The sequence below is a fragment of the Cercospora kikuchii genome, assembly GCF_019650295.1.
Source record: "Cercospora kikuchii DNA, contig_00004, whole genome shotgun sequence".
In the NCBI taxonomy this organism is placed as follows: domain Eukaryota; kingdom Fungi; phylum Ascomycota; class Dothideomycetes; order Mycosphaerellales; family Mycosphaerellaceae; genus Cercospora; species Cercospora kikuchii.
In genome coordinates, this window is record NW_025408585.1 from 3,980,848 (window position 1) to 4,004,198 (window position 23,351).

At 51.6% G+C, this 23,351-nt stretch overlaps 7 protein-coding genes across 7 annotated transcripts; 6 read left to right on the forward strand and 1 right to left on the reverse strand.

The window, feature by feature from the left end:
* Nucleotides 1-906: 906 nt before the first annotated feature.
* On the forward strand, nucleotides 907-2,578 carry CKM354_000776700 (uncharacterized protein; the record flags this gene model as incomplete). The annotated part of the gene is made up of 3 exons (XM_044803124.1): nucleotides 907-2,097; nucleotides 2,171-2,317; nucleotides 2,384-2,578. 3 exons carry the CDS (start codon nucleotides 907-909, stop codon nucleotides 2,576-2,578), a joined length of 1,533 nt encoding a protein of 510 aa, XP_044659059.1.
* Nucleotides 2,579-3,533: 955 nt separating this feature from the next.
* On the forward strand, nucleotides 3,534-4,625 carry CKM354_000776800 (uncharacterized protein; the record flags this gene model as incomplete). The annotated part of the gene is made up of 1 exon (XM_044803125.1): nucleotides 3,534-4,625. The coding sequence occupies one exon, from the start codon at nucleotides 3,534-3,536 to the stop codon at nucleotides 4,623-4,625; it is 1,092 nt and encodes a 363-aa protein (XP_044659060.1).
* A 441-nt stretch (nucleotides 4,626-5,066) lies between these two features.
* Nucleotides 5,067-6,467, reverse strand: CKM354_000776900 (argininosuccinate lyase ARG4; the record flags this gene model as incomplete). The annotated part of the gene is made up of 1 exon (XM_044803126.1): nucleotides 5,067-6,467. The coding sequence occupies one exon, from the start codon at nucleotides 6,465-6,467 to the stop codon at nucleotides 5,067-5,069; it is 1,401 nt and encodes a 466-aa protein (XP_044659061.1).
* A 303-nt stretch (nucleotides 6,468-6,770) lies between these two features.
* CKM354_000777000 (uncharacterized protein) lies at nucleotides 6,771-7,349 on the forward strand (the record flags this gene model as incomplete). The annotated part of the gene is made up of 1 exon (XM_044803127.1): nucleotides 6,771-7,349. One exon carries the CDS (start codon nucleotides 6,771-6,773, stop codon nucleotides 7,347-7,349), a length of 579 nt encoding a protein of 192 aa, XP_044659062.1.
* A 406-nt stretch (nucleotides 7,350-7,755) lies between these two features.
* Nucleotides 7,756-8,832, forward strand: CKM354_000777100 (uncharacterized protein; the record flags this gene model as incomplete). Its single annotated transcript, XM_044803128.1, has 1 exon — nucleotides 7,756-8,832. One exon carries the CDS (start codon nucleotides 7,756-7,758, stop codon nucleotides 8,830-8,832), a length of 1,077 nt encoding a protein of 358 aa, XP_044659063.1.
* A 230-nt stretch (nucleotides 8,833-9,062) lies between these two features.
* CKM354_000777200 (uncharacterized protein) lies at nucleotides 9,063-9,863 on the forward strand (the record flags this gene model as incomplete). Its single annotated transcript, XM_044803129.1, has 1 exon — nucleotides 9,063-9,863. The coding sequence occupies one exon, from the start codon at nucleotides 9,063-9,065 to the stop codon at nucleotides 9,861-9,863; it is 801 nt and encodes a 266-aa protein (XP_044659064.1).
* Nucleotides 9,864-21,731: 11,868 nt separating this feature from the next.
* CKM354_000777300 (uncharacterized protein) lies at nucleotides 21,732-22,715 on the forward strand (the record flags this gene model as incomplete). The annotated part of the gene is made up of 1 exon (XM_044803130.1): nucleotides 21,732-22,715. One exon carries the CDS (start codon nucleotides 21,732-21,734, stop codon nucleotides 22,713-22,715), a length of 984 nt encoding a protein of 327 aa, XP_044659065.1.
* Nucleotides 22,716-23,351: the final 636 nt, after the last annotated feature.

A 23,351-nucleotide genomic window follows, 5' to 3' on the forward strand; every position in this document is an offset into this window, starting at 1 on the left:
ACTGTAGTAAGCTTTACTTACTTTACCTTACTTTGGGACCAGGAGGTTTTAGTCTTCTGGTGTATATATAGATGGGCCATTCGATAACACTCTCATGGCACAATTCATACAAAGTCTTCGATTTTCAAGGATGGGAAATGCTAATCAAATATCTAACTGCCTGAGGTCACTATCGTGAAGCTGTCTGGAGCTTCTAGCAAGATATACTGACTTAGACGGCTCTCTTTGGATCTGCACTATTGTTCCCGTGAAAAATCCGGAAGGTAACACAAAAGGCTTGGAATAGTTCAATATAAGTGTCCCAATCGTCATCGAAAGTCTCAACAAAGGCAAGATGAACATGGCCACGGTATTCCAAGTATGTAGCAACATCATCGCTGCTACCTTCGGACTGCACTATCTCCGATTATGCGAAGCAACATTGGAAGCTGAACGAGACAACAAGCCCCCCATTAAAATATTTATGCAACATGACCTCTCTCGATGATATGAGAGGCTTGCGTGCTCTGTCCAGCCATGTTCTAGCCCCAACTTCGGAGAATGGGAGAACTTCGGACCCCGTGCATCTCTAACCACACACACGATAGCGCGAGGCGGAGCCGCTGAAAGTGATGTCAAATGTGGATCCACTGTATCGTCCATAGTATACCCAAGACGACGATTCGTGTTTGCTCGGCTCAGGTGGCCGGAGCCCTAAAAGCTGTTTCCAAGCCGGCTGCTGTTATGTTCGAGTTTCCGGTCGTTCGGGCTCGGTATGCTGCTGTTGGGAAGCAAATTCGTGTCTCCAGCACACGGCGGGAAGCTATCCGACGGAAGCATGAGCGCCGTGAGGTAGTGCAGTATATATGGTGCATGTACTCTTGCAGGCATGAAGCTGCAGAGGATTCGTACACAGCTCTCCACGAAATGGCCTCCTCAGGTCTCGAAATGGCACAAAATGTGCAGCAAAGTCCAGGTCTTGCGATCATTGCTTTGCTGGGCGGAGGTGTGGTGTTCTACACCTTAGGCCGCATCTTCTACAACCTCTTCCTACATCCTATGCGAGATGTCCCCGGTCCATGGTGGTGGGCAGCTTCGAGAATTCCATTCGACTACCATTCTTTCAACGGCACAGCTCTACACCGAATGCTCGAACTCCACCGACAATACGGCACCGAAGTCCGAATCGCACCGAACGAAGTCAGTCTTGGAGATGGCGCGGTATGGAAAGAAGTATGGTCAGCAAAGCCAGAATTCCCCAAAGACCCGCAGTTCACTGAGGCGAAGTTCGAGCCTGTAAAGAACATTTTCATGGCGGATAAGGACGATCATTCTCGGTTTCGAAGATTGCTGGCTTATGCTTTTTCGGCCAAAGGGATTAAGGATCAGGAGCCTAGGTTCATGTATTATATCGATCTTCTGATTCAGCGGCTGCATGAGCATGCTTCAGAAGGAAAGACGCTGGATATGGTCGATTGGTATACCATGACGGTTTTTGATGTCCTTGGCGACCTCACCTGGGGAGAACCGTTCAATGGGCTGAGAGACCAAGTCGTCCATAATTGGGTGGATGTGTCGATGCATGCCACGGAATTCTTCTTCAAGGCTGGCGCTCTGATGAAGCATTACCTTCCATTCTTAATTCCAATCCTCGCGGACCCGAAATTGGCTGAAGCGCATAAGCTGAATAGTCTGTACTCTGCTCAGTTGACAGAGCGGCGGGCGGAAGCTGGCAATGATGGACCTCGGGGGGACTTCTGGGACAAAGTCTTGATTAAGAGCGGGGAGAACGACAAAGGCGAAGGCATGACGCTGAATGAGATGAAGGTCAACGCTTCATTCCTGATTCTTGCCGGCGCTGAGACAACTGCCACGACACTTAGCGGTGCAACATATCTTTTGTGCAAGAATCCCAGAGCTCTGCAAAAGGTGACGCAGGAAGTCCGATCGGCTTTCACGTCCAGCGATGAGATCAATTTGGCCACCGTCGGTCAGTTGACATACATGCACCACGTCCTTCTTGAATCGATGAGGATGTACCCTCCTGTGGCAGATGGCCTTCCACGCGTGCCTCCTCGTGGTGGAGCAGCAGTTCGTGGACGATGGTATCCGGAAGGTGTAAGTACAATGTGCCAGGTTGCACTTTCAGTGGCGTGGCATCAGCATCGCTAACAATTGCTGGGTGCTGTAGATCAGTATTCACGCAAACCATTTCGCCCTCAACCGTTTACCGAGCAATTTCGTGCGGCCTGACGAGTTTATTCCCGAACGCTGGGCAGCTGATGCAACGGACTTCTCCGACGACAAGAAAGCGAGTTTCCAGCCTTTCGCTGCAGGTGTAAGTGAAGTTTGATTTTCTACTGCAACAAGTCGCAGAACACAGGCTGATATTTTTGTTTCTCAGACGAGGAACTGTATCGGACAGAACTTGGCACATGCGGAGATGCGATTGATCCTGTCCAAGATCCTGTTCGACTTTGATCTTGAGCTGAATGAAGACAAGATGGGTGGGAGAGATTGGTTTGCGACGCAGAAGAACTTTGGTGTCTGGTTCAAGGATCCTGTTTGGGTGAAGATGAGGGCGAAGGCGGCTGCTTGATGGGTCCAAGATACTGTCGAGGCGGCTCGAGGCCCTGGGAATCCTCCACGCGGCCATTGCGTGCTACGTCTTGCGGATCTGTGGCAGGCACGGCTCTCTGCCCTCAGCAACGCCTGCCGCGAAAGACTTCCCAAGACCTCCGGGCATCATGGAGAGATCGGAATGTGTGCGGTCGAAGCGCTCTTCGATTGCACTTCTAGAATGTCTCTCAGCGTGCCCTCGCCCGGAAGACCATGTAGACTGGCATAGCAGGACTCCAGTAAGCAGAAGGTGTAGCAGGAAAATTGTGAGATGAAGTAAGCAGGATAGAGGTCGGGCCCGCATGCCTGATTTGGTAGAAGAGCAGCGAGTTCTCTGTCACGAGCTTTTGCCAAACGAAGACTGTCCAATCAAATTGCACGGGTTTCCTGATTAACACCATCGCATCTCGGGATGACCAGGATCACAAACCTTCGCAGACGACATCATCTGTGTTCGTTTATGCTGCACGCCAGGCACGCTTTCTCATCAAGAAGCAGAAAGTGCATGAAACATGCGTGCTTGGTCAGGCAACAATGGCTGCACTCCTTCCACCTCGCTATCCAGCCTCTATGCAAAGCCACTCTTCCGGCACTTGTCGGTGATCGCGAATAGAAACACGCACGCCCTGGCCAGCATCACGACAGACGCGAGTGGGTCTGAAGAACTTTCGCCTTTCCCCCTTCAGCTGCTTTCTGGCATCTTCGCTGCGTTAGGGCTCCGTCAAGGATAAGTCGCCGTTGTTTGCCCATTGCCTTATCTGGCACTCGCAAACCCTCGCTGCGCTGCATTGACGCTCGCTGTTGGTGCTCGGCAGGCGATAGATCACTTGATGCATGGGAGCGATATCTGCTCCGAGAAATCTGGACAAGTATTAAAGCCTTTCAGTCCCCACTTACTTGCGCAGGTAGATCACACACCACTCACACACACCAACATGGCTTCCACAAGCAGGACCTTTACCAGAGCTCTCCGCTCAGCACCCACCACTCAAGCCTTCCGATCATCTGCCTCGAAACGTAGCGCCCAGCTTTTCCAGCAACAAGCCCGACGTGGCTACTCGAGCGAAGCCCCAAAGGCTGCGAGCAACTGGTACATCTGGGGAGCAGGAGGAGTAGCACTGGGAGTTGGAGGATACTTTGCCGTCCGTGGTACCAAGCAGAGCTCGGATGCCAAGTCAGAGACTGTCTTCACACCTACCAAAGATGACTATCAAAAAGTCTACGATGCGATAGCTGCGAAGATCATCGAGGAGGATGACTACGACGATGGCTCATACGGTCCTGTCCTCCTCCGACTAGGCTGGCACGCAAGTGGCACCTACGACGCAGCAACTGGCACCGGAGGCTCCAACGGCGCCACAATGCGTTTCGCACCCGAACGAGACCACGGTGCCAACGCCGGCCTCACTGTTGCTCAAAAGTTCCTCGAACCCATCAAGCAACAATTCCCCTGGATCACCTACTCCGATCTCTGGACCCTTGCCGCAGCCTGCGCCATTCAAGAAATGGGAGGTCCCGACATCCCATGGCGACCAGGTCGCGCCGACCGCGATGTGTCCTTCTGCACACCCGATGGTCGCCTCCCTGACGCATCAAAAGAACACAACCACCTCCGCGCCATCTTCGGCCGCATGGGCTTCAACGATCAGGAGATCGTTGCTCTGTCTGGTGCTCACGCCCTCGGACGCTGCCACACTGATCGCTCCGGCTTCGATGGTCCTTGGACATTCTCGCCTACGACTTTGACGAACGACTACTTCAAGCTGCTCTTCGATGAGAAGTGGCAGTGGAAGAAGTGGAATGGACCGAAGCAGTATGAGGACAAGAAGACCAAGAGTCTGATGATGTTGCCTACAGATTTGGCGATTATCAAGGATAAGGAGTTCAGGAAGTATGCCGAAGTGTATGCCAAGGACCAGGAGGCTTTCTTCAGGGATTTCCAAAAGGTTGTGGTCAAGTTGTTTGAATTGGGCGTGCCGTTTGTCAGTGGAGAGGATGCCAGGATAACTTTCAAGAGGACGGAGTAACTGGAATAGAAGGAGTTGTGTTTTGGCGCATGTTGCTGAGATGCACTCATCACGTGTGTGGCAGAGCGACAGTGAGTGCTGGAGTGTGTACTTTCGAATCGATTATGATACCAAAACTGGAATAGAATAGAGCTGCTAGAAGAATAGAGTTTCTGACAACTATAGACTTGCATCAAGCAATGTAGAAACTTTGGCTGCGCAATTTCTAAGTTCGCGAAGCGTTCCATTTTGTCAGATTTGTTCTCTGCGATTGACACTTTCATCACCATATGGCGTCTTCCTGAGCGAAACACTCAAAGCTTGCAGCTATTGTTATAGTACCGACGTCATCGATTTGAGTCAACAAAAAGACTGAGGATGCAGACCAAACTCGATATGATACAGTACACTACGACCTACAGCTCTATCGTCTACCAATTGGGTATCTACACCGTCTACAACTTACGCCAAAATTTCCTTGATGGCCTCAATTTGTTCCAGCACAGCGCTCCTGCTGGTGCCGCCCTTTGCTGAGCGAGCCTCAACACTAGCTTGGTAGTTGAACACTTCCAAAACATCTTTCTCAAATCGACCATCTACGCCTTGCAGTTGCTCGAATGTGAGCTTGTCCATCGGCACGCGCTCATTCTCTGCAAGCTGCACCACCCGTCCAGAGATGTGGTGCGTCTCGCGGAAAGGTACGCCCTTTCGCACGAGGTAGTCTGCCAGATCAGTCGCCAGCATATCGGGAGACAGCGACCTCAGCATGTTCTCGGGGAAGATGGACAGCGTTGAGAGTACACCAGTGGCGATTTGGATGCTGTCGCCAACAGTCTTGACGTGATCCAGAAGGGGTTCCACAGATTCTTGTAAGTCCTTGTTGTATGTTGAGGGGATGCCCTTCACGCTCATCATGAGGCCCGTCATCTGGCCAAATGCTCTGCCGCTCTTGCCTCGGATCAATTCCAGCGAGTCGGGATTTTTCTTCTGTGGCATCAAGCTTGAGCCGGTGGAGTACGTGTCCGCCAGCTTGACGAACGCGAACTCTCCAGTGGAATAGATGATCAGATCTTCTGCCCATCGAGAGAAATGTGTCATCAACATACTCCCCCACTGCATCGTCTCAATCACAAAATCACGATCTCCCACACCAGCCATGGAGTTCATGATCAACCCATCAAAGCCCAGCTCCTCGGCCATCGCATCGCGATCGATGGCGAAGGGATTTCCTGCCAGAGCACCACATCCGAGAGGAGACTTATTGATCCTCTGCCTCACCTCCCTCAACCTCTGCAAATCACTCGCAAAGTAGTGTCCATACAACAGCATCCAATGACTCCACCTGATTGGTTGCGCACGCTGCAGGTGAGTATACCCAGGCATGACATGTTCAATCTCTTTCTCTGCCCTCGCAGCGATGACCTTCAGGAATGCGACCAAGTACTCTTCCAACTGCGAAAGCTGATCCCTCAACCACAGTCTCATATCAGTCGCAACTTGATCGTTTCGACTGCGACCGGTGTGCAGCTTTCCAGCAATATTCGTGCCAATGATCTCGCCCAATCGTCGCTCGTTCGCAGTATGGATATCCTCATCGACGCCGGGCACGATTTTGAATGTGCCATCCTCCCACTCTTGCTGGACTTGCTTGAAGCCTTTCTCAATTGCGGAGAATTCTTCTGGTGTGAGAAGTCCAGATTTTGTGTTTGCACGAGCGAAAGCGACGCTGCCGCGGATGTCTTGGGAGTAGAAGGCGCGGTCGAAGTAGATGGACTCGTTGTATTGGGTCATGATGGGGTCGGTGCCGCCAGTGAAGCGGCCGCCCCAGAGCTTGCCAGCGGCGGGAGCGGAGTCTTTGGACATGGTGGGCAGGGAGGTCTTGGACATGGGAGAATAGTCTTGAGGTTGTTGATGTATGGAGAATGAGGAAGCACGACTGGGGAGTCATCTCAACTTTTTCCCCAGAACTGACTCCAATGGCTGGCAAGGGCTCGCTATCGATAACCTGAGCTCCTGCAAGGTTCCAGCTAGTCCAGATTTGATCGAAGCTCATCTTGGCAGACGTAGGATGTCTTCACTTCATCCCACTAACAGCTGCCTCGCATCCGTCTTTCATGTGACAGTGCAACCTCATCTCAAGCCTTAATAGGCTTCAACTCAGTCGCCATGTCCACAGGGCCCATAAATCTCTGGCATCGTCGCCTGGTCAAAGACACCGATGCCAAAGCCTGCTGGATCTGCTTCAAACCCAGCCCCACCGTCCTCTCCACCCCAGACAATTCCGACTGGTTCTACATCTGCCCAGGCCATCTCACAGATCCCAAGTTCGCCATCCCCAAAGATGCCGAGGACCTCGCGAAGAAGGCTAAAGACGCCGAAATCGAGAAGGAAATTGAAGCTGTGAAGAAGGAGTTTCAAGAGAAGATGAAGAAGAAGATGGATCGGCAGCGAATCAAAGAGTGGGAAAAAGAGGGAAAGAATGTTAAGGAAGAACAGAAAAAACTAGATGAGATGGATGAGAAGACGTTGAAGGAAGAGGAGGAGAAGAAGTTGAAGGAGTTGGAAGCAAAGAAGAGTGAGGCTGGGAAGGCTACGGTAACAGTGGAGGGTCCGAGGATCTTTGAGCTGAATAAGAACTTTTGGAATATGAGGTTGCAGAAGAAGGCGCAGGCTGCGGCGGCGAAGAGGCAGGCGGAGAGGTTGAGAACACCGGGATTCTTTCCTAGTGTGCCGCAGGGTCCGTGAGAAAGAGGAAGGCCTGTTGGAGATACTGGCCTGTAAGGTTAATTGACTGCGGGAAACATTGCGAATTCTCTGAGATGACTGCAGTACACGGCACGGTGAGGCTTGTTCAAGCCTTGTAATCACTAACAATTGGACAAAGCGGCTCGACTTTCCCAAATGCGGACATTGGAAGTATGGCGGCTTTGTCTTCAGCCACCTGGATTATCAGTCACAGCTCCAGGATACTGACTTGACCTGAGAATGCATACACGAGGATGAGTGAACACTCGAGTCGAAGTCACGAGTGGGAAACAAAGAATATTCATTCACTGGCTCCGCATCCGGTCATTACACACAAAGATGCGTCGGTGCACATATGATACAACGAGGACCCAGATCTGTTCTATCCAGTAATATCACAGTCAACATGGCGCCGCGTAAACGCAAATTCAAGAATACAGCTCCCGCTGTGCCATCTGCGAAGAGGTCGAAGCAGCAGCCAGCGCCGAAGCCATACCCCGCTGTAATTAGCTTACCCCAGGAAGTCTGGGACAACATCCTTAAGTATCTCTGGTCTCGTGATAAAGCGAAATACCCGACCTGGATTGAAAGCCAATGGATTGCAGATTTCCGTCGAGTCAACAGAACGTTCAGAGACGCAGCCGACGATGCATTCGTCAAGAAGTACATTGAGAACCTCCGCGTCTTCCTCATTGCGAGTGACATTCGGAAAGTATTCGATGGGCTGGAACTTATTGGCCCAAAGAATGGCCGACCAATCGAAAGCTATATTAAAGGTCTCAGATTCGCCGACCATCGACGAACCTCCGGATCCATTCGATCCGGCCCATTAGCGACACCCCTCAACCCAACAGAACTGGTTGCACTGCGTACAGAGCTGATGGATCTGGTCGCTCGTGTCCCACAAGTACAACACGTGCTGTGCAAAGCGGTTGACGTAGGCCCGCCCCGTGTGCCTACGCCAAACGCAGGTGTCACAGTCATTCTCCAGCTCTTATCCCACAACCCGAACATCAGCTTGACCTCTATCACACTGAAAGAATGCGAACTCGACGTCAATACACTGCATCCGTTCCTCGCATCACACAGCAGGCTGCAGTCCCTCAAGATTTCTCGTTTCAATCTGCTCAATGGCTCTTGGGAGGGTCTCTTCGCCTCTTGGCGTGATTCGGCGCCGGATTTGTCGCGACTTGAGTTGTTTGTACTTGCGGATTCGAATTCGACGTGGGGGATATCTCCCCCGCTCGCCGGCGACTGGTCTAACTACACCGGCAGCAATCCAATTCGGGCTTTTCGAAATCCGGCGGCGACGGTTCCGAAGAAGCAGGTGGAGAGCTATCATCTGGCGTCTGGTAACGTAGTGTGCAAGGGAAGGTTTGCGGTCATTTTGGGGACGAATGCGATCTTAGGGGGTCAGCGGAGCCCGTTGTTCGATCCGGCCATTACGGTTGCTGCGTTCAAGGAGAGGGGTCTGCTTCTTTAGGTCAGTGAGGTCGAGCTTGTGGTGAGGACTTCAGCATGTGTCACGCAAATCCCTGTCATTTCTCACTTGCAACTGTCGCCTTCAGTTGACCTCGGACAAACAAATGAATGCAGCTGAAACCCTGCAGCTCCACTTCCGCTTGATTTTAAATTGACCTGCACACAACACTCATCACACTTGCGCCTCGCACACATTCAGACAATTATCACGACTCAGTCGTAGCTCACCAGATGGCAGAACCTGGTGCTATTGGTGAGGCCGCCGCCCTCGATGGAAGCGTCAACAGCCAGAACGACGCCGCCGCCGCCGACGAAGGCGCCACCATCACCGAAGATGTTACCAAAATCGACATCAACCACAAGGACTCTCTGCAGACACTGCCAGCAGAACTCATCGCCGAGATCATTTCGCACGGGATCGGCAGTCTGGAAGCATTTCGCCTCACATGCAGGGCGCTCCGAAACGCTTCACAGTACAAATGGAACGTCCGCTATAACGGACCTTTGCGTGTGAGATTCATCACCGGACACTTGCAACGTACAGTGACCGCTCTTGCGCCTTCTGGATGTCTTGAGAAAATGAAAGCGGTGGTCTTCGCCCACCTGAACGGAGCTGAGCGTTATGCTGCACAAAAAGCTGGCAAGTTTAGCGAGGAACAGGTAGCGGAGTTTTCCCTTCTGCTCGAGAGCCTGTTGCGAGAGCTTCCAAACCTTGAGTCAGTCGCAATGTATAACTACTCGGGCAACAATCTGGATGCACGCGCATCCGGTCGAGCTCTGCTACTGCTTCCCGTTTTGGCGGAAGTCAAACCATCGAAACTGGAAGTCGTTACGCTCAGCGGAGCTGACTTACCGTCCTCCTTACTTCGATCATTTCTACAAGCATTCGAAGATAATCTCCGCTCTTTACGTATGGAGGAAGTCAGAACCTGTGACTTCACTATGGATTCGACTCTCGCATTTATTCGCGATCGTCTCAGATTGGAATTCCTCCGTGTTAGCGATATGCAGGATGTCGTCCACTCGAACTAGCGCGTGGCACTCGACAACTACTTTAGCGACAGTAGACGTAAGCACAAATGGTTTCGTAGTAAGCTAGGAGGAGAGCTTGAACACTACTCTATAGGCAGCGGCTAGGTGCAAGCTCAGGGCGAGGGCGCAGTTAAGTTAGCTCTTAATAGAGTCTTATAGCTAGAGGGAAGTAGCCTCTACGATACTAGCTTAACTAAAGAAGCTTTAGGCTTATAGATAAGCCTATAAGTAACACGCTTATCGCCTTATTACTTCTCTAGCTATATAATTAGTATATAGAGGGTACTACGTATTAATAGATTATCGACTAGGCCGTAGAGACTTAGGAGGTAAGCTCGAGTATTATAGCTTAGGCCGGAACTAATTAGACGTTAAGAGTCGGGGCGCGGTTAAGCTAGCTCTTAATAGATAGATAATTCTTATACGCCGGTCTACCTCTTTAATACTAGAGTAAGCAGCACGCTCTTTAGATTTCGACCGAGGGAAAAGCCTTCGAAAAACCCTCGCCTTCCTTTTACTCTGCAGCCTGCGTAGCCGCTTCCTTTGCCTCTGTTTTTCCTTCGGACAATACTAGGTATCTAGCGAGTCCTCCTCTCACCAGGTCCTATCTTTCCCTTCTTCTCTCCTCCTCTCCTCCTAGTCCTCTTTCCCTGCTAGCGAGAACTGTTCTAGGACCCCTTCCTGGATAAGCCACTTTGCTGTTGCATGTAGTCCCCTCTTTGTGTTTGCTAAGTCCTTCCAGTTTGTAGATCCCCCTGCTTGGAATAGGAGGTGTCTCCTCTCTGCCCATCTCGGGCAGAACATGCATACATGCTTCGGTGTTTCATGTCCCTGCCCGCAGTCACAGTCTGGTGTGTAACCTGGGACTCTCCTCTTCGCGAGGTATTGCCTCATCCCAATGTGCCCTGTTCTGAGGAGTGTGACCATTGTGCTCTCTGGTCTGGTGAGCCCTTTGTGCAGAGCTAGTCCTACAGTGGAGGAGGTGGTGGTTGCCCATGCAGGTGGCTGTTCTCCTCCTGCTCTGGTTCTCCTCCCTTCCTTTTCTCTCTCCCACTTCCTGTTCCACTGGTGTTTTGCCCACCATGCCTTGTGACCCAGGTGTGTCTGCATTGTGGTCTCTTGGCCCTGTACCAGTTGGAGGATTTCCTCCTGCCTGGTTTGGGTTGGTGCAGCAGGGTGCCTTGTTCTCCTCCCTGCTTGTGCCTGTCTTCTGATCTCCCTGCACCTGTTTTTGATGTATTGGTATGCAGGCTGGTTGTCCTGTTTCTTGGCTGCCTGTCTGGCCAGGTCCTGGGTGTACAGGTGAAGGGGGGCAATGTTTGCTTCTTTTTCCAGGACTGCTGTTGCAACTGACCTGTATGCTCCTGTGATGTTCTTCATTGCCTCTCTCTGGATCTTCTCAATGGGTTTGGTGAGGTTTCTGCAGTAGCCTTGTGTGCCTTCTGGGTTGGACCAGACTTGGCAGCCAAGTGTAATGGCTGGTCTGACAACTGCTGTGTACAGGTGTCTTGCTCTCTGGAAGGATGCTCCCCATGTGGATTTGCACAGTCTCTGGAGTGATTGCATCTGGTTGGCCCCCTTCTCTGCTGCTTTCTTGATGTGTGGGCCCCACTTGAGTTTGGTGTCTACCCATACCCCAAGGAGCCTGAGTGAGGGCAGTGGTTCCCCATCAAATCCTTGGATCTGGACTGTGGCCTTGAGGTTGTGCTTCCTGCTCCTGGTGAAGTGGATGAGTTGGTATTTCTGTGGTGCAAATTCTGCACCATGTTTTTTTGCCCATTGCTCACACTTTTGGTGGGCTTTCTCCAGTTGCCTGCAGTTCTCCTCTGTTGACATGCTGTATGTCAGGATGTTGGAGTCATCCACAAACCCCATTGCTGAGGTGTTCCCTTCGTGTAGTGTTGGGAGCAGGGTTGATGCAAAGAAGAGGAAGAGAATTGGGGACAGGGTGGAGCCTTGGGGAATCCCTGTGTTCTGAGGCCTTGGTTGGTCCATAAACTCTCCCAACCTGAGGCAGGTGGTCCTGTCTTGAAGGAAGGATTGGACAAAGCTAACTATGTGGTCTGGGAAACCTTTCATTCTGATGTTGTGGAGCAGCCTCTGGTGGGAGACTTTGTCAAATGCACCAGAAATGTCTAGGCAGAGCATTGATGCAACCGCTCCTGGCTTGGCTTTCCAGATAGTCCTAACTTGTTCTGTAATAAGGTCCAGTGCTGAGGTTGTAGACCGGCCTGGCCTTGCACCCATCTGTTCTTCTGGGAGGAGCTTTCTTTCTTCAGTTTCCTTGGATATCCTCCTTGCAACTACCGCCTCCAGGACCTTTGCTATTGTGTTAAGTAGAGCAATTGGTCTGTATGCTCCTGGCTTCGTGTAGTCTGGCTTCTGTGGCTTCCTGAGCACCACTGTAGTGGAGTGCTTGAATGGCTTGGGGTGGTATGCTATCCTCAAGCATGCAGTGAAGAGCTTGGCCAGAATTGGGGCAAGTTGGTCTCTGCATTCCTTAAGCAGGAGGTTTGGTATCTGGTCAGGCCCTGGGGCTTTGTTGTTAGGCAGTTTCTTAAGGATCCCTTTCACCTCCTCTGAGTTCACCTCAGTTTCCATCTGGAACTGGGGCGGCAGTTGGGTGTGTTGGATATCACTTAGGTCTGCATCTCTTGGGTTTGGGAAGAAGTGTTTAGCCAGGATTGCAGCTTTTCCTTCGTTGGTGTCTCCATTGTGCTCTGGGTCAGCAAGGTCTGGGAAATGTGGCAACTGGTGCCCTTGATTTGCCCCCTCCCTCGCCCATTTGGCCATCTTCCAGATCTTCTTAGGGTCCTCTGTTACTTCTCTTACTAGCCTTCTCCAGGCTAGGTTCTGTTCTCTCCTCACAACCTTGCTTCTTGCATGGGAGGCCTTGAGGTATTGTTCGTGGCTCCATTCTGTCTTGCTTTCCCTCCATTCTCTTCTCATTCTCCTTGCCAGCTTTGTGGCATCTCTGCACTCCTGTGTCCAGGCCATCTGGGCATAGCTTGATGGTCTGGCTGTTGGGACTGTCTCTTCTACTACCCTCTGGATAGAGGATTGTATTCCCTTGGCTAAGGTGTCCAGGTGTTCCCTTGTGTTGACTGGGAATTGATTGAGTTGGTTGGTTTCCTGGGAAATGAGACTCTGGATCTGGGTCCAGTTAGCAGCTTTCCATTGTTTCCTTTGTCCCTGCTTTGGTAGCCCATAGAGATTGATACAGAGGGTTGTCCTTATAGGGATGTGGTCAGAGCTGTGTGTTTCCTCTGGGAGGGCTTTGCATTCCTGGATTAGGTTCTGGAGGGAGAGGCTAACAAAGACCAGGTCTAGTGTTTGGCAGCTGGCCATATGTCTTTCCCATGTGATTGTTCCTGGTTCAAGGGCCAGCTGTAGATGGGCCTCTGCAACCGTTTCAATAAGTTTGTCTGCCATAGTATGCTGGGTCTGGGTTGTGTTTCCCCCCCATCTTGGGTGGTGGAGGTTGAAGTCTCCTAGGACAATGTGGTTTGCAGATATGTCTTCTTGGGGTTGCGTAAGTGCCTCTTGGAGTGCAGGTAAAGTCCCATCTTGCCTGTGGCTTGTTGGTCCTGATGGATTGTAGCAGTTGTGGATAGAGATGGGTCCTGTAGGTGTCTGGAGTTGGATGGTAACCAGGTCTCCTGTATTATGGAATAGTGGCTTCCAGTTAGAAGTTCCGATCTTGTCCGACACCAGCATTGCAACCCTTGGGTTTTGCTGGGGTGGGAGGACTGTGTGGTATCCCTTCTTGGCCTTAGTCTTGCCATTTGTTATGTTGAGCCATGGCTCTTGTAGTGCAATAACTGTAGCTTCTCTTGCTGCTTGGCTGTCTAGCAGTAGGGTTTGGGTGGTGCTTGACCTGTTGACATTGTGTTGGTAGATTGTCATAGTTTGGTTACTCATGGGATACTTGGGAGAGGAGCTCAATTGGGTCGATGTCCATGTCTTCCTGGGGGGTGCTTGTTTCCCCTTGGGTGTCCTCTTTCTCCTGTGTAGGAGGGAAGTGGAGCTTGCTTGCTTGCCTCCTGCCTGCCATTGCTGTTGCTGTGGTGCCTAGGGGCCTGCCTTTGTACCTAACATCCCTCTGTGGAGGCTCAGCTGGTGGGGCTTTCCTCTTGAGGGCTGTGGGTTCTGTAGCATTGCCTCCTTGTGTTGGGCCTGAGGCTGCCTCCCATTGCTTTTTGAACCACTCTGAGAATGCTCTTGCTTTGGTCTTTGCAGCAGCTTTGTAGCTGCATTGGAGGGAGTATGCCTTGTGGTCTCCCCTGCAGTTGCAACATTTAACTTTCTTCTCCTTGCAGCTGTCTGTCCTGTGCTTCCCTGCACATTTTCCACATATATCTTCTGTAGCCCTACAGTGGGTGGTAATGTGCCCAAAACTGTTGCACTTGAGGCATTGTACTATCCTCTGCTGTGGGTGGTATGGTTCTACTACACACCACATTGATCCAATAGTTATGCCCCTCTTGCACATCTCTCTTGCAGTCTGCTTGTCCTGCACTGCCATCACGACTGATGAGAAGTTGGTCTCTTCCCTTGCCCTCTGGTTCTTGAGCCAGAAGGCTTTCTTGATCTTGAGCCCATCTGGGAACCAGGTCAGATTGTCCTGGTCCAGTTGTACCCAGCTGTTCGCATCCTCAGGCTTCCAGGAAGTCCTGATGCTGTGTACAATTACCTGTGTGACAGGTGATTCTACCTGGGCTCCTGGGTATGCAGCCCTAAGCCATGATTGGTCCTTTTCCAACCGGCTTTTCTCTCCTTCTCTGTGGAGGATGACTTTGAGGTCTCCACTTGGGAGTTTTTGCACAGCCTTAAATTGCTGGACTCCAAGTTTCCTTCTGAGCTCGTCATGGCTCATCTTCCTTGCTGCTTCTCTTTCTTCTTGGTTTCCCATCTTCACAGAGATGGTCATGGATGCCTGAGGCTGGGGCCTTGGCATTGTGTGTCCAAATTGGGCTGTTTGGGCCCATGTTTTGGGGGTGGTGGCAGTGGGTGTTGGGCGGCTCTGGAGGGTTTTCTGGATGGCCTGAATGGCCGAGGATTCTTCCTGGCGGAGGGCGTGGTGGAGGAGGGCCTGTTGGGCCTGTTGGAGGAGGAGGAGAGTTGGGGAGGGAGAAAGGGTCGACTGGGAGTCGAGGTGGCTCTGGATCTGTTCGGTGAGTGTCTTTAGGTTCTTTTGGATGGTCAGTTTCAGGGTATTGGTGTTAGCAGTTGTTCTCTGGCTTGGGAGGCCAGAGAGGGGTGGTTGCGGGCGGGATTGGGCCGTCTGGGAGTTGGAGACGCAACCTCCTTCTCCCAGGCTCCCTCCTCCGCTCGCGACGTCGCGGTGTCGGTTGGGGGGTGTTGTCGCGTGTTGGGAGGCCTCGAGGCCTCCCGCCGTCGTCGTCGTCGCCTGCTGGGGCGTGTTCATGTTTTTTTTGCTAGCTCTTAATAGAATCCTATAGCGTAAAGGACGCGATCTATACGATATAGATACTTAAGGGACGAATACGATCTTAGTAGGTAAGAGGAGTATATTATTTAATCCGGCGATTACTATTACTACGTTTAAGAAGAGAGGCTTATTATCGTAAGATATAGTTATTATAGAGGGCGTAGTAGTAAGAGCTTTAACTCTTTATACGTCGTATTGTTACGGTTTGATTGGACGACACAGCCAAGAACTGATCAGGCAGAGTGGCTGCGATCAGTTTGAGGATCACGTGAGTGATCATTGAGCAGCAGAGCGATCAGCGATCACTGATCACGGTGGTCACAATGATCAAGGTGAGCGTGCAGAAGACTAGGTGCTATATAGACGACGCTCTTTACCGTAGGATAGGAGCTTCGTGCTCAACTCAATACAACTCTCTTGGGGTTACGTTACAAACCTTTCAGGACCTTCTCTGATATACCACGAGGACATTGCGAGGATCGACACTTCCTAGGCCAACCCCGTATCAGATTAGGGTTAGGCTGCCGACGGACCGGCAGGACGTAACAACTTTGAGCACCAAAAGCCGAAGGGAAGCGCTATCGATCAATGTCAAGAAAGACTCAGGACGTCGCCGACACGAGAAGTCCATCACGACAACAGCTATCGACTGGAATCACGGAACGAATGAGCAACATGTCGATTAACGGAAGCGGGAAACAATCGACTCCCACTATGAGCACAGCGGGCTCATACGAGTCAACCCACGCACCTAAGATATCCACGCCGGAGACGTTCGACGGGACTAAGGAGAAGTTGGAGAGCTTCCAGCTGCAGGTTCAGCTGTACCTCCACTTCAACGCGCACCAGTTTCATAGCGAGGCCGACAAGGTCTTGTATGCCGCATCCTTCCTACGAGGAAGAGCCGCCAGAGGATTCCGAGCATACCTGAAGGACTGGCTGGTCTGCCAGAATTCAGATGATGAACCAGAAACGGAAACCAGAAGAATCTTCCACAGCTACGATAAGTTCGAAGAAAAACTTAATGATCTATACGGGATACCCAACGAGGAGGCACACGCCGATCGCCATATCCGACAACTCCGACAAACCACTTCTGTCGCCGCCTATGCGTCAGAATTCCAAGGATATCAGGCCGATCTCGAGTGGAACGACGCTGCCTATCGTTCGCAGTTTTACCTGGGACTGAAGGATTCAGTCAAGGCCGAGTTATCCCGAAACTCCAGCATAGCGACGCTTGGTGCAATGATCAAAGCAGCGAAGGAAATCGACGAAAGACTCCAGGAGCTGAGATACGACCGATTCGTACAGCCTGGACACCGGATACCCGCTCGAGGCGGAAGAGGGGGCTTCAAGGCCAGAAGCCAGGACCCTGAATACGGAGATCCAATGGAGTTGGATGCTACCGAACGTATGCGAGGAAGGAAGCTGAAGAGCAAAGGCTTCACCTGCTACGAGTGTGGCGAGGAAGGCCACTATGCGCGGAACTGCAGAAAGAAAAACAAGGTCAGCCGTGAGATGAACACTATGGCTCGGACAACAGCATACCGGGAATGCGAGGAGGACTCCTCGAAATCCGACTAGTTCGGAGGGACAACCCCGAAGGACTACTGCACCGCGGTCTCTTGTTGCAGTAGATCGGAAGGAAAGAGATCCCCTAACGGGTCATCCAGAGGGACGCCCGTTATTGTACTCCAATCTTGAAGCGGCATCTCAAGGATACCATGCCCAGCGAAGGAATATTCTGGAGCCTCGACACCAGAAGAAACAGGGAAAGGAAGAAGCGACTCGGCCGGGGGGTCCTCGGACTCGAGTTCCTCCAGCGCGAGAGACGCTGAGTCGTCCGCGCGGCGCTCGGCAAGGCGCAGTTGTTTGCGGAGACGTATCTTCTTCATACGCTTCTCCGCGAGACGCTGCTGGTCTTGCGAAAGCCGCTGAAGAATCTCCACCTCTTCCTCTTCCAGAGACTCGATGTCGCGGCGAAGTTTTTCGCGCGCTGTGCGGAGCTTTTCCCACTGGGAATACGCGAGGGTGACGTTACAGCCCGAACGACCGTGTTTGAGGCACTCGGAACATTTGGATGACCGAGGGCCTACGATACATTTGGGGCGGGGCTGGTCTGCCGGTGTGGGCGCAGACTGACAATTCGTGCAAGGCGCCATTTCGACACAGTTCCGCTCAATATCTTCGATGAGGTTCTTGCGGCGAAGGGTAGAATTTTTGGGCCGAGGTTTGGACAGAGGTCCAGCGATGGGGCAAGAGGACGAAGAAGACATCGCTGCGGAACATGACGAGAGGTTCAAGGTTCGCTATGTAAGCTTCGGGACGAAGCTAGGCTAGAAGGGGAATGGTGTTACGGTTTGAACAGGGAACGCTCACAGCCACTCGCTTCACACTCTGGAGCAGACAGGGGCTTGGCAAAGGGAGCTGCTCTGTCACGTGATGGACAGCTGCTCAGTCGGAGCAGAAAGAGCGGCTTGGGAGAAATGTTACGTCCTGCCGGTCCGCTGGCAGCCTAACCCTAATCTGATATGGGGTTGGCCTAGGAAGTGTCGATCCTCGCAATGTCTTCGTGGTATATCAGAAAAGGTCCTGAGAGGTTTGTAACATAACCCCAAGAGAGTTGTATTGAGTTGAGCACGAAGCTCCTATCCTACGGTAAAGAGCGTCGTCTATATAGCACCTAGTCTTCTGCACGCTCACCTTGATCATTGTGACCACCGTGATCAGTGATCGCTGATCGCTCTGCTGCTCAATGATCACTCACGTGATCCTCAAACTGATCGCAGCCACTCTGCCTGATCAGTTCTTGGCTGTGTCGTCCAATCAAACCGTAACACCATCCCCTCCTTAGTCAGCTTCGTCCCGAAGCTTAACCTCGTCCTTCCTCTTGTTTCCCTCGTTTCTCAAGAATGTCTTCCCCGTCACCCTATACTTCCGCAAGTCGTCTTCGTCGTGTTGCCCTCGCAAAGGAAGTTGCTGCGAACGGTGTTGAGATGGCTCCCTGCACTCGCTGTCAGACCGCTCGTTCCTCTGCTGGCGAACCCGCACCTCGCTGTATCGTGGGTCCCCGTTCTGGGAAATGCTCCGAGTGCATTCGCAAAGGTTGCAAGTGTGACGTGAAGATTTCCGCCCCCCAGTGGGAGAGTCTTCGGGACACTCGCGATAAGCTCCGTCGCGACATCGAGCAGATTGAAGAGGAGGAGATAAAGCTCAAGATGAAGAAGGTGCAGCTCCGCAAACGCCTTCGCCTTCTCGAACGTCGCACCGACGATGCGATCGGTCAAGAGCTGGACGGTCTCGAGGAGGCAGAGGCCGCTGAGCAGGCCGCCCTCCTGGAATTCGAATCCGGCGTTGAGGCATCTTCTTCGTCTGCTTCCGCCCCCGAGGCTAGCCTTGAAATGCCTCCCCTGTGGTGGAACCTCATGTCTCCTGGTCTCCAAGGCTTTGTTCCCTTTGACGATTTGTCTTTTCCCGAGTAAGTTTTCCCCTCGTTCGTTCCGCGGTTTTCCGTGTCGTGCTGATCTCTTTTCTCTCTAGGCTACTGAACCAAGAGACCGCGGTGCAGTAGTCCTTCGGGGTTGTCCCTCCGAACTAGTCGGATTTCGAGGAGTCCTCCTCGCATTCCCGGTATGCTGTTGTCCGAGCCATAGTGTTCATCTCACGGCTGACCTTGTTTTTCTTTCTGCAGTTTCGCGCATAGTGGCCTTCCTCGCCACACTCGTAGCAGGTGAAGCCTTTGTTCTTCAGCTTCCTTCCTCGCGTACGTTCGGTAGCATCCAACTCCATTGGATCTCCATAGTCAGGGTCCTGGCTTCTGGCCTTGAAGCTCCCTCTTCCGCCTCGTGCGGGTCTCTGGTATCCAGGCTGTACGAATCGGTCGTATTTCAGCTCCTGGAGTCTCTCGTCGATTTCCTTCGCTGCTTTGATCATTGCACCAAGCGTGGTCATGCTGGAGTTTCGGGATAACTCGGCCTTGACTGAGTCCTTCAGTCCCAGGTAAAACTGCGAACGATAGGCAGCGTCGTTCCACTCGAGATCGGCCTGATATCCTTGGAATTCTGACGCATAGGCGGCGACAGAAGTGGTTTGTCGGAGTTGTCGGATATGGCGATCGGCGTGTGCCTCCTCGTTGGGTATCCCGTATAGATCATTAAGTTTTTCTTCGAACTTGTCGTAGCTGTGGAAGATTCTTCTGGTTTCCGTTTCTGGTTCATCATCTGAACTCTGGCAGACTAGCCAGTCCTTCAGGTATGCTCGGAATCCTCTGGCGGCTCTTCCTCGTAGGAAGGATGCGGCATACAAGACCTTGTCGGCCTCGCTATGAAACTGGTGCGCGTTGAAGTGGAGGTACAGCTGAACCTGCAGCTGGAAGTTCTCCAACTTCTCCTTAGTCCCGTCGAACGTCTCCGGCGTGGATATCTTAGGTGCGTGGGTTGACTCGTATGAGCCCGCTGTGCTCATAGTGGGAGTCGATTGTTTCCCGCTTCCGTTAATCGACATGTTGCTCATTCGTTCCGTGATTCCAGTCGATAGCTGCTGTCGTGTTGGACTTCGTGTGTCGGCAACGTCCTGAGTCTTTCGTCCTGACATTCGATCGATAGCGCTTCCCTTCGGCTTTTGGTGCTCAAAGTTGTTACGTCCTGCCGGTCCGCTGGCAGCCTAACCCTAATCTGATATGGGGTTGGCCTAGGAAGTGTCGATCCTCGCAATGTCTTCGTGGTATATCAGAAAAGGTCCTGAGAGGTTTGTAACATAACCCCAAGAGAGTTGTATTGAGTTGAGCACGAAGCTCCTATCCTACGGTAAAGAGCGTCGTCTATATAGCACCTAGTCTTCTGCACGCTCACCTTGATCATTGTGACCACCGTGATCAGTGATCGCTGATCGCTCTGCTGCTCAATGATCACTCACGTGATCCTCAAACTGATCGCAGCCACTCTGCCTGATCAGTTCTTGGCTGTGTCGTCCAATCAAACCGTAACAAGAAAGCGCTCTAACCGCTCTCTAGGGATAGTATATAGACGACGCTCTTTACCGTAGGATAGGAGCCTCGTGCTCAACTCAATACAACTCTCTTGGGGTTATGTTACAAACCTTTCAGGACCTTCTTGTTAGGTTATGAGCGGGATGCTGATGACCTAAGATCTCACTAAGCAGAAGCTTGAGCTCGATCGGGATTTGAGCTTGTCGGGTAGTCTAGAGGAAGGTAACGAAGTAGGAAGATTCACTTGATTCCAATCAGTGAGATAGAACAGTGAGTTGTACGCGATGACTATCTAGAGAGGCGATACTCATCGCTCGCTATATACAAAGGAGAATCCCATATGTTCCTCCGGGTCTGTTGTGTACGTGAGAGACCCGGTCCGCTGCTCTGTCGAGAGAGCGAGAGATCCGTTCCTTCATATGCAGGAGGATCTCTCAGGGTATGAGAGATCCTTCCTTGTCCCGTGACCGGGCGCAGCCGTGTGTCCACGAAAGATGACTGGGCAGGGGGAGTCGTGACGGTCAGAACCGTAACAAGTATAAGGTATTAAGTATAACTATAAGCGTTAAAGACCGTAGTTCGATATATTAGAAGGATTATAAGAGTACCCCTATTATAGATAGTCGTTAATAAAAATTACGAGATATATAGTATAGTTATAAGAGAAAGGCGCGTTTACGCCGACGTTATAGAGTTAGAGAGTACTGTTACGTCCTGCCGGTCCGTTGGCAGCCTAACCCTAATCTAATATGGGGGTGGCCTAGGAAGTGTCGATCCTCGCAATGTCCTCGTGGTATATCAGAGAAGGTCCTGAAAGGTTTGTAACATAACCCCAAGAGAGTTGTATTGAGTTGAGCACGAGGCTCCTATCCTACGGTAGGGAGCGTCGTCTATATAGTTCCTTGTTACCTATGTGATCATCCTGATCACTGCGACCGCAGTGACCCGAGTGATCACTCCGTTCACTCTGCTCGTTCTGCTCACTCCTTGGCGAGTGAGCACGGCTCCTCCCGTGTTCGTTTCTCTCCTTACTGGCCAGCGGGTGGCCGCGAGGGCCAGACCGTAACAAGTACGTTATTCCCGCGATATTATCTTAAACTAAGTAGAGAGTATTAATTAATTTAGGTCCTTGTCCTATTTCTTTGCTTACGACATATAGTAGCAAAATCTAACTTTGTATAAAGTAGCTGCACGTGCATTCACTCGCTCCCGATACTTTCACTCCACATCACGTGCGTTCACGTGCGTTCACTGCACACAGAATTATACTAATCTTTATGCTACCTATATATCTCAACCTTTGTCCATACGCCGACTGCACTTAACGCCTTACCATACATCCGTTCCAGCACAACTCGAATCGAAAGTACATTCACACAACAGTCTCCTGTCACCATTGCTCACTTCAACATACACTTGAATCGTCAAAATGGCGAACGTTCACAATGGCGTCTACGACGTCGCGGCAACAAACAGCGCCACTGACCAAAACATGGAAGCGAACTATTTGCAGAGACTACCAGGCGAGCTTGTCGCTAATATCGCCAGACACGTCGACGACCGTCCTGACCTCTGCAAACAGAAGAGTGCAGCGCTGCACGCAATGCGCTTGACTTGCAAGCATCTCTACAACGGTTCGCAGGATCAGTGGGTCCTCCGTCATGTGAGGAGTCTGAAAGTGCATCTCACCAGGGAGGCTATTGAGCACACCTCCAGCGTACTGGCACCCGCTGGGCTCATCGGTAGAGCGAGGCACTTGACACTCTTGGGACCGCCAACGACGAGACGCGACCTGCACACGCTGGCTGCAGATCATGTGGACAGCCTCTACGCCTTGCTGAGAACCTTCGTACAACAGCTTTCAGGTATCGAGTCCTTCGGTGTCCAGGACATTCAAGGTCGTGATCTCGATATTCTGTCTTCTTGCGAAGCTGCACTCGCACTTCGTGTAATGGCTGAGGCCGATTTACCAAAGATCAACGAGATCATAATCATAACTGGCAAGTTCTCCAGCGATCTCGTTGCGTCGGTTCTCAGCACATACAAATCCACCTTGCGTTCCCTAGAAATCGACACGATCACCATCAATGATAAGGACATCGACAAGCTGCTTGTGCTCATTCGCGACGAGCTTCAACTGGTTCGAGTCTGGCTAATGCGGTTATCTATTGGCACGCCCCATCGCCCAATGGATGCCTTCGCTGGCTCCCGACCACCTTGGGCAGCACTCCCGCGCGAGGATGGATGCTTTCGTGGAAAGGAGAACCGGAAGATTGAGTCTTACAGCGTGAAGGACTACTCAGTCACAGCTGGCGGTCGGGATGCAATCAAATTTGCTATCAACAAAGTATTCGAGCGTCGTGGCAGCAATGTGTTTGATGCCAGCATGACGAGGGAGTCCTTGGGTGTTTAGAGCGCATTTCTGATTGAAGCATAATGAATAGGGCGACTGATGAAGGAGACCACTGCACATAATGGCTGACTATGGTGCATTCTGCGGCTTGACGGAGATGAATTGGGTTTTCCAAGACTCATTGTTATGCGGACATGTCGGAGGGAGATTGCTGCCGCAAAAATGGCTGTGGTGCCCACGCTACTTGACTGTCAGAAACGAAAGCCCTGTAGCAAACGTCAAATGAAGAATGAAGAACTGCTTTCTCTCGTCAGCACACAATGATAGGTGCACAGAGCAAGGGCCAAAATGCTCCTGCGTATGTTGGGTTCCTCGAGCTATCTGATTCCAAACTTTTGGCACGCTTCCAATCTGAAGTGATACGGTCGTCTTGAAGATTCCGTCAGGACAAAGGGCTGTTGGTGGTTCGTCCTCTGCATTGGAACGCCTTGCGAAAGCTGATAGCGCTGCCTTGTTCTTAGTCCCTCGTGAAGAGCTGTTTCCAAGTGCAGTGTCGCGTCACCGTGGCTTCCAAAACCAATGACCTACTTGCCTATTGTATCTGCAGGCATCTCCGACGCGTTGAACATCGCGAACACCTACTATTCACCGTCACACCACCGAAGAGAGTCGTAACACATTGCGCCACGACACGAT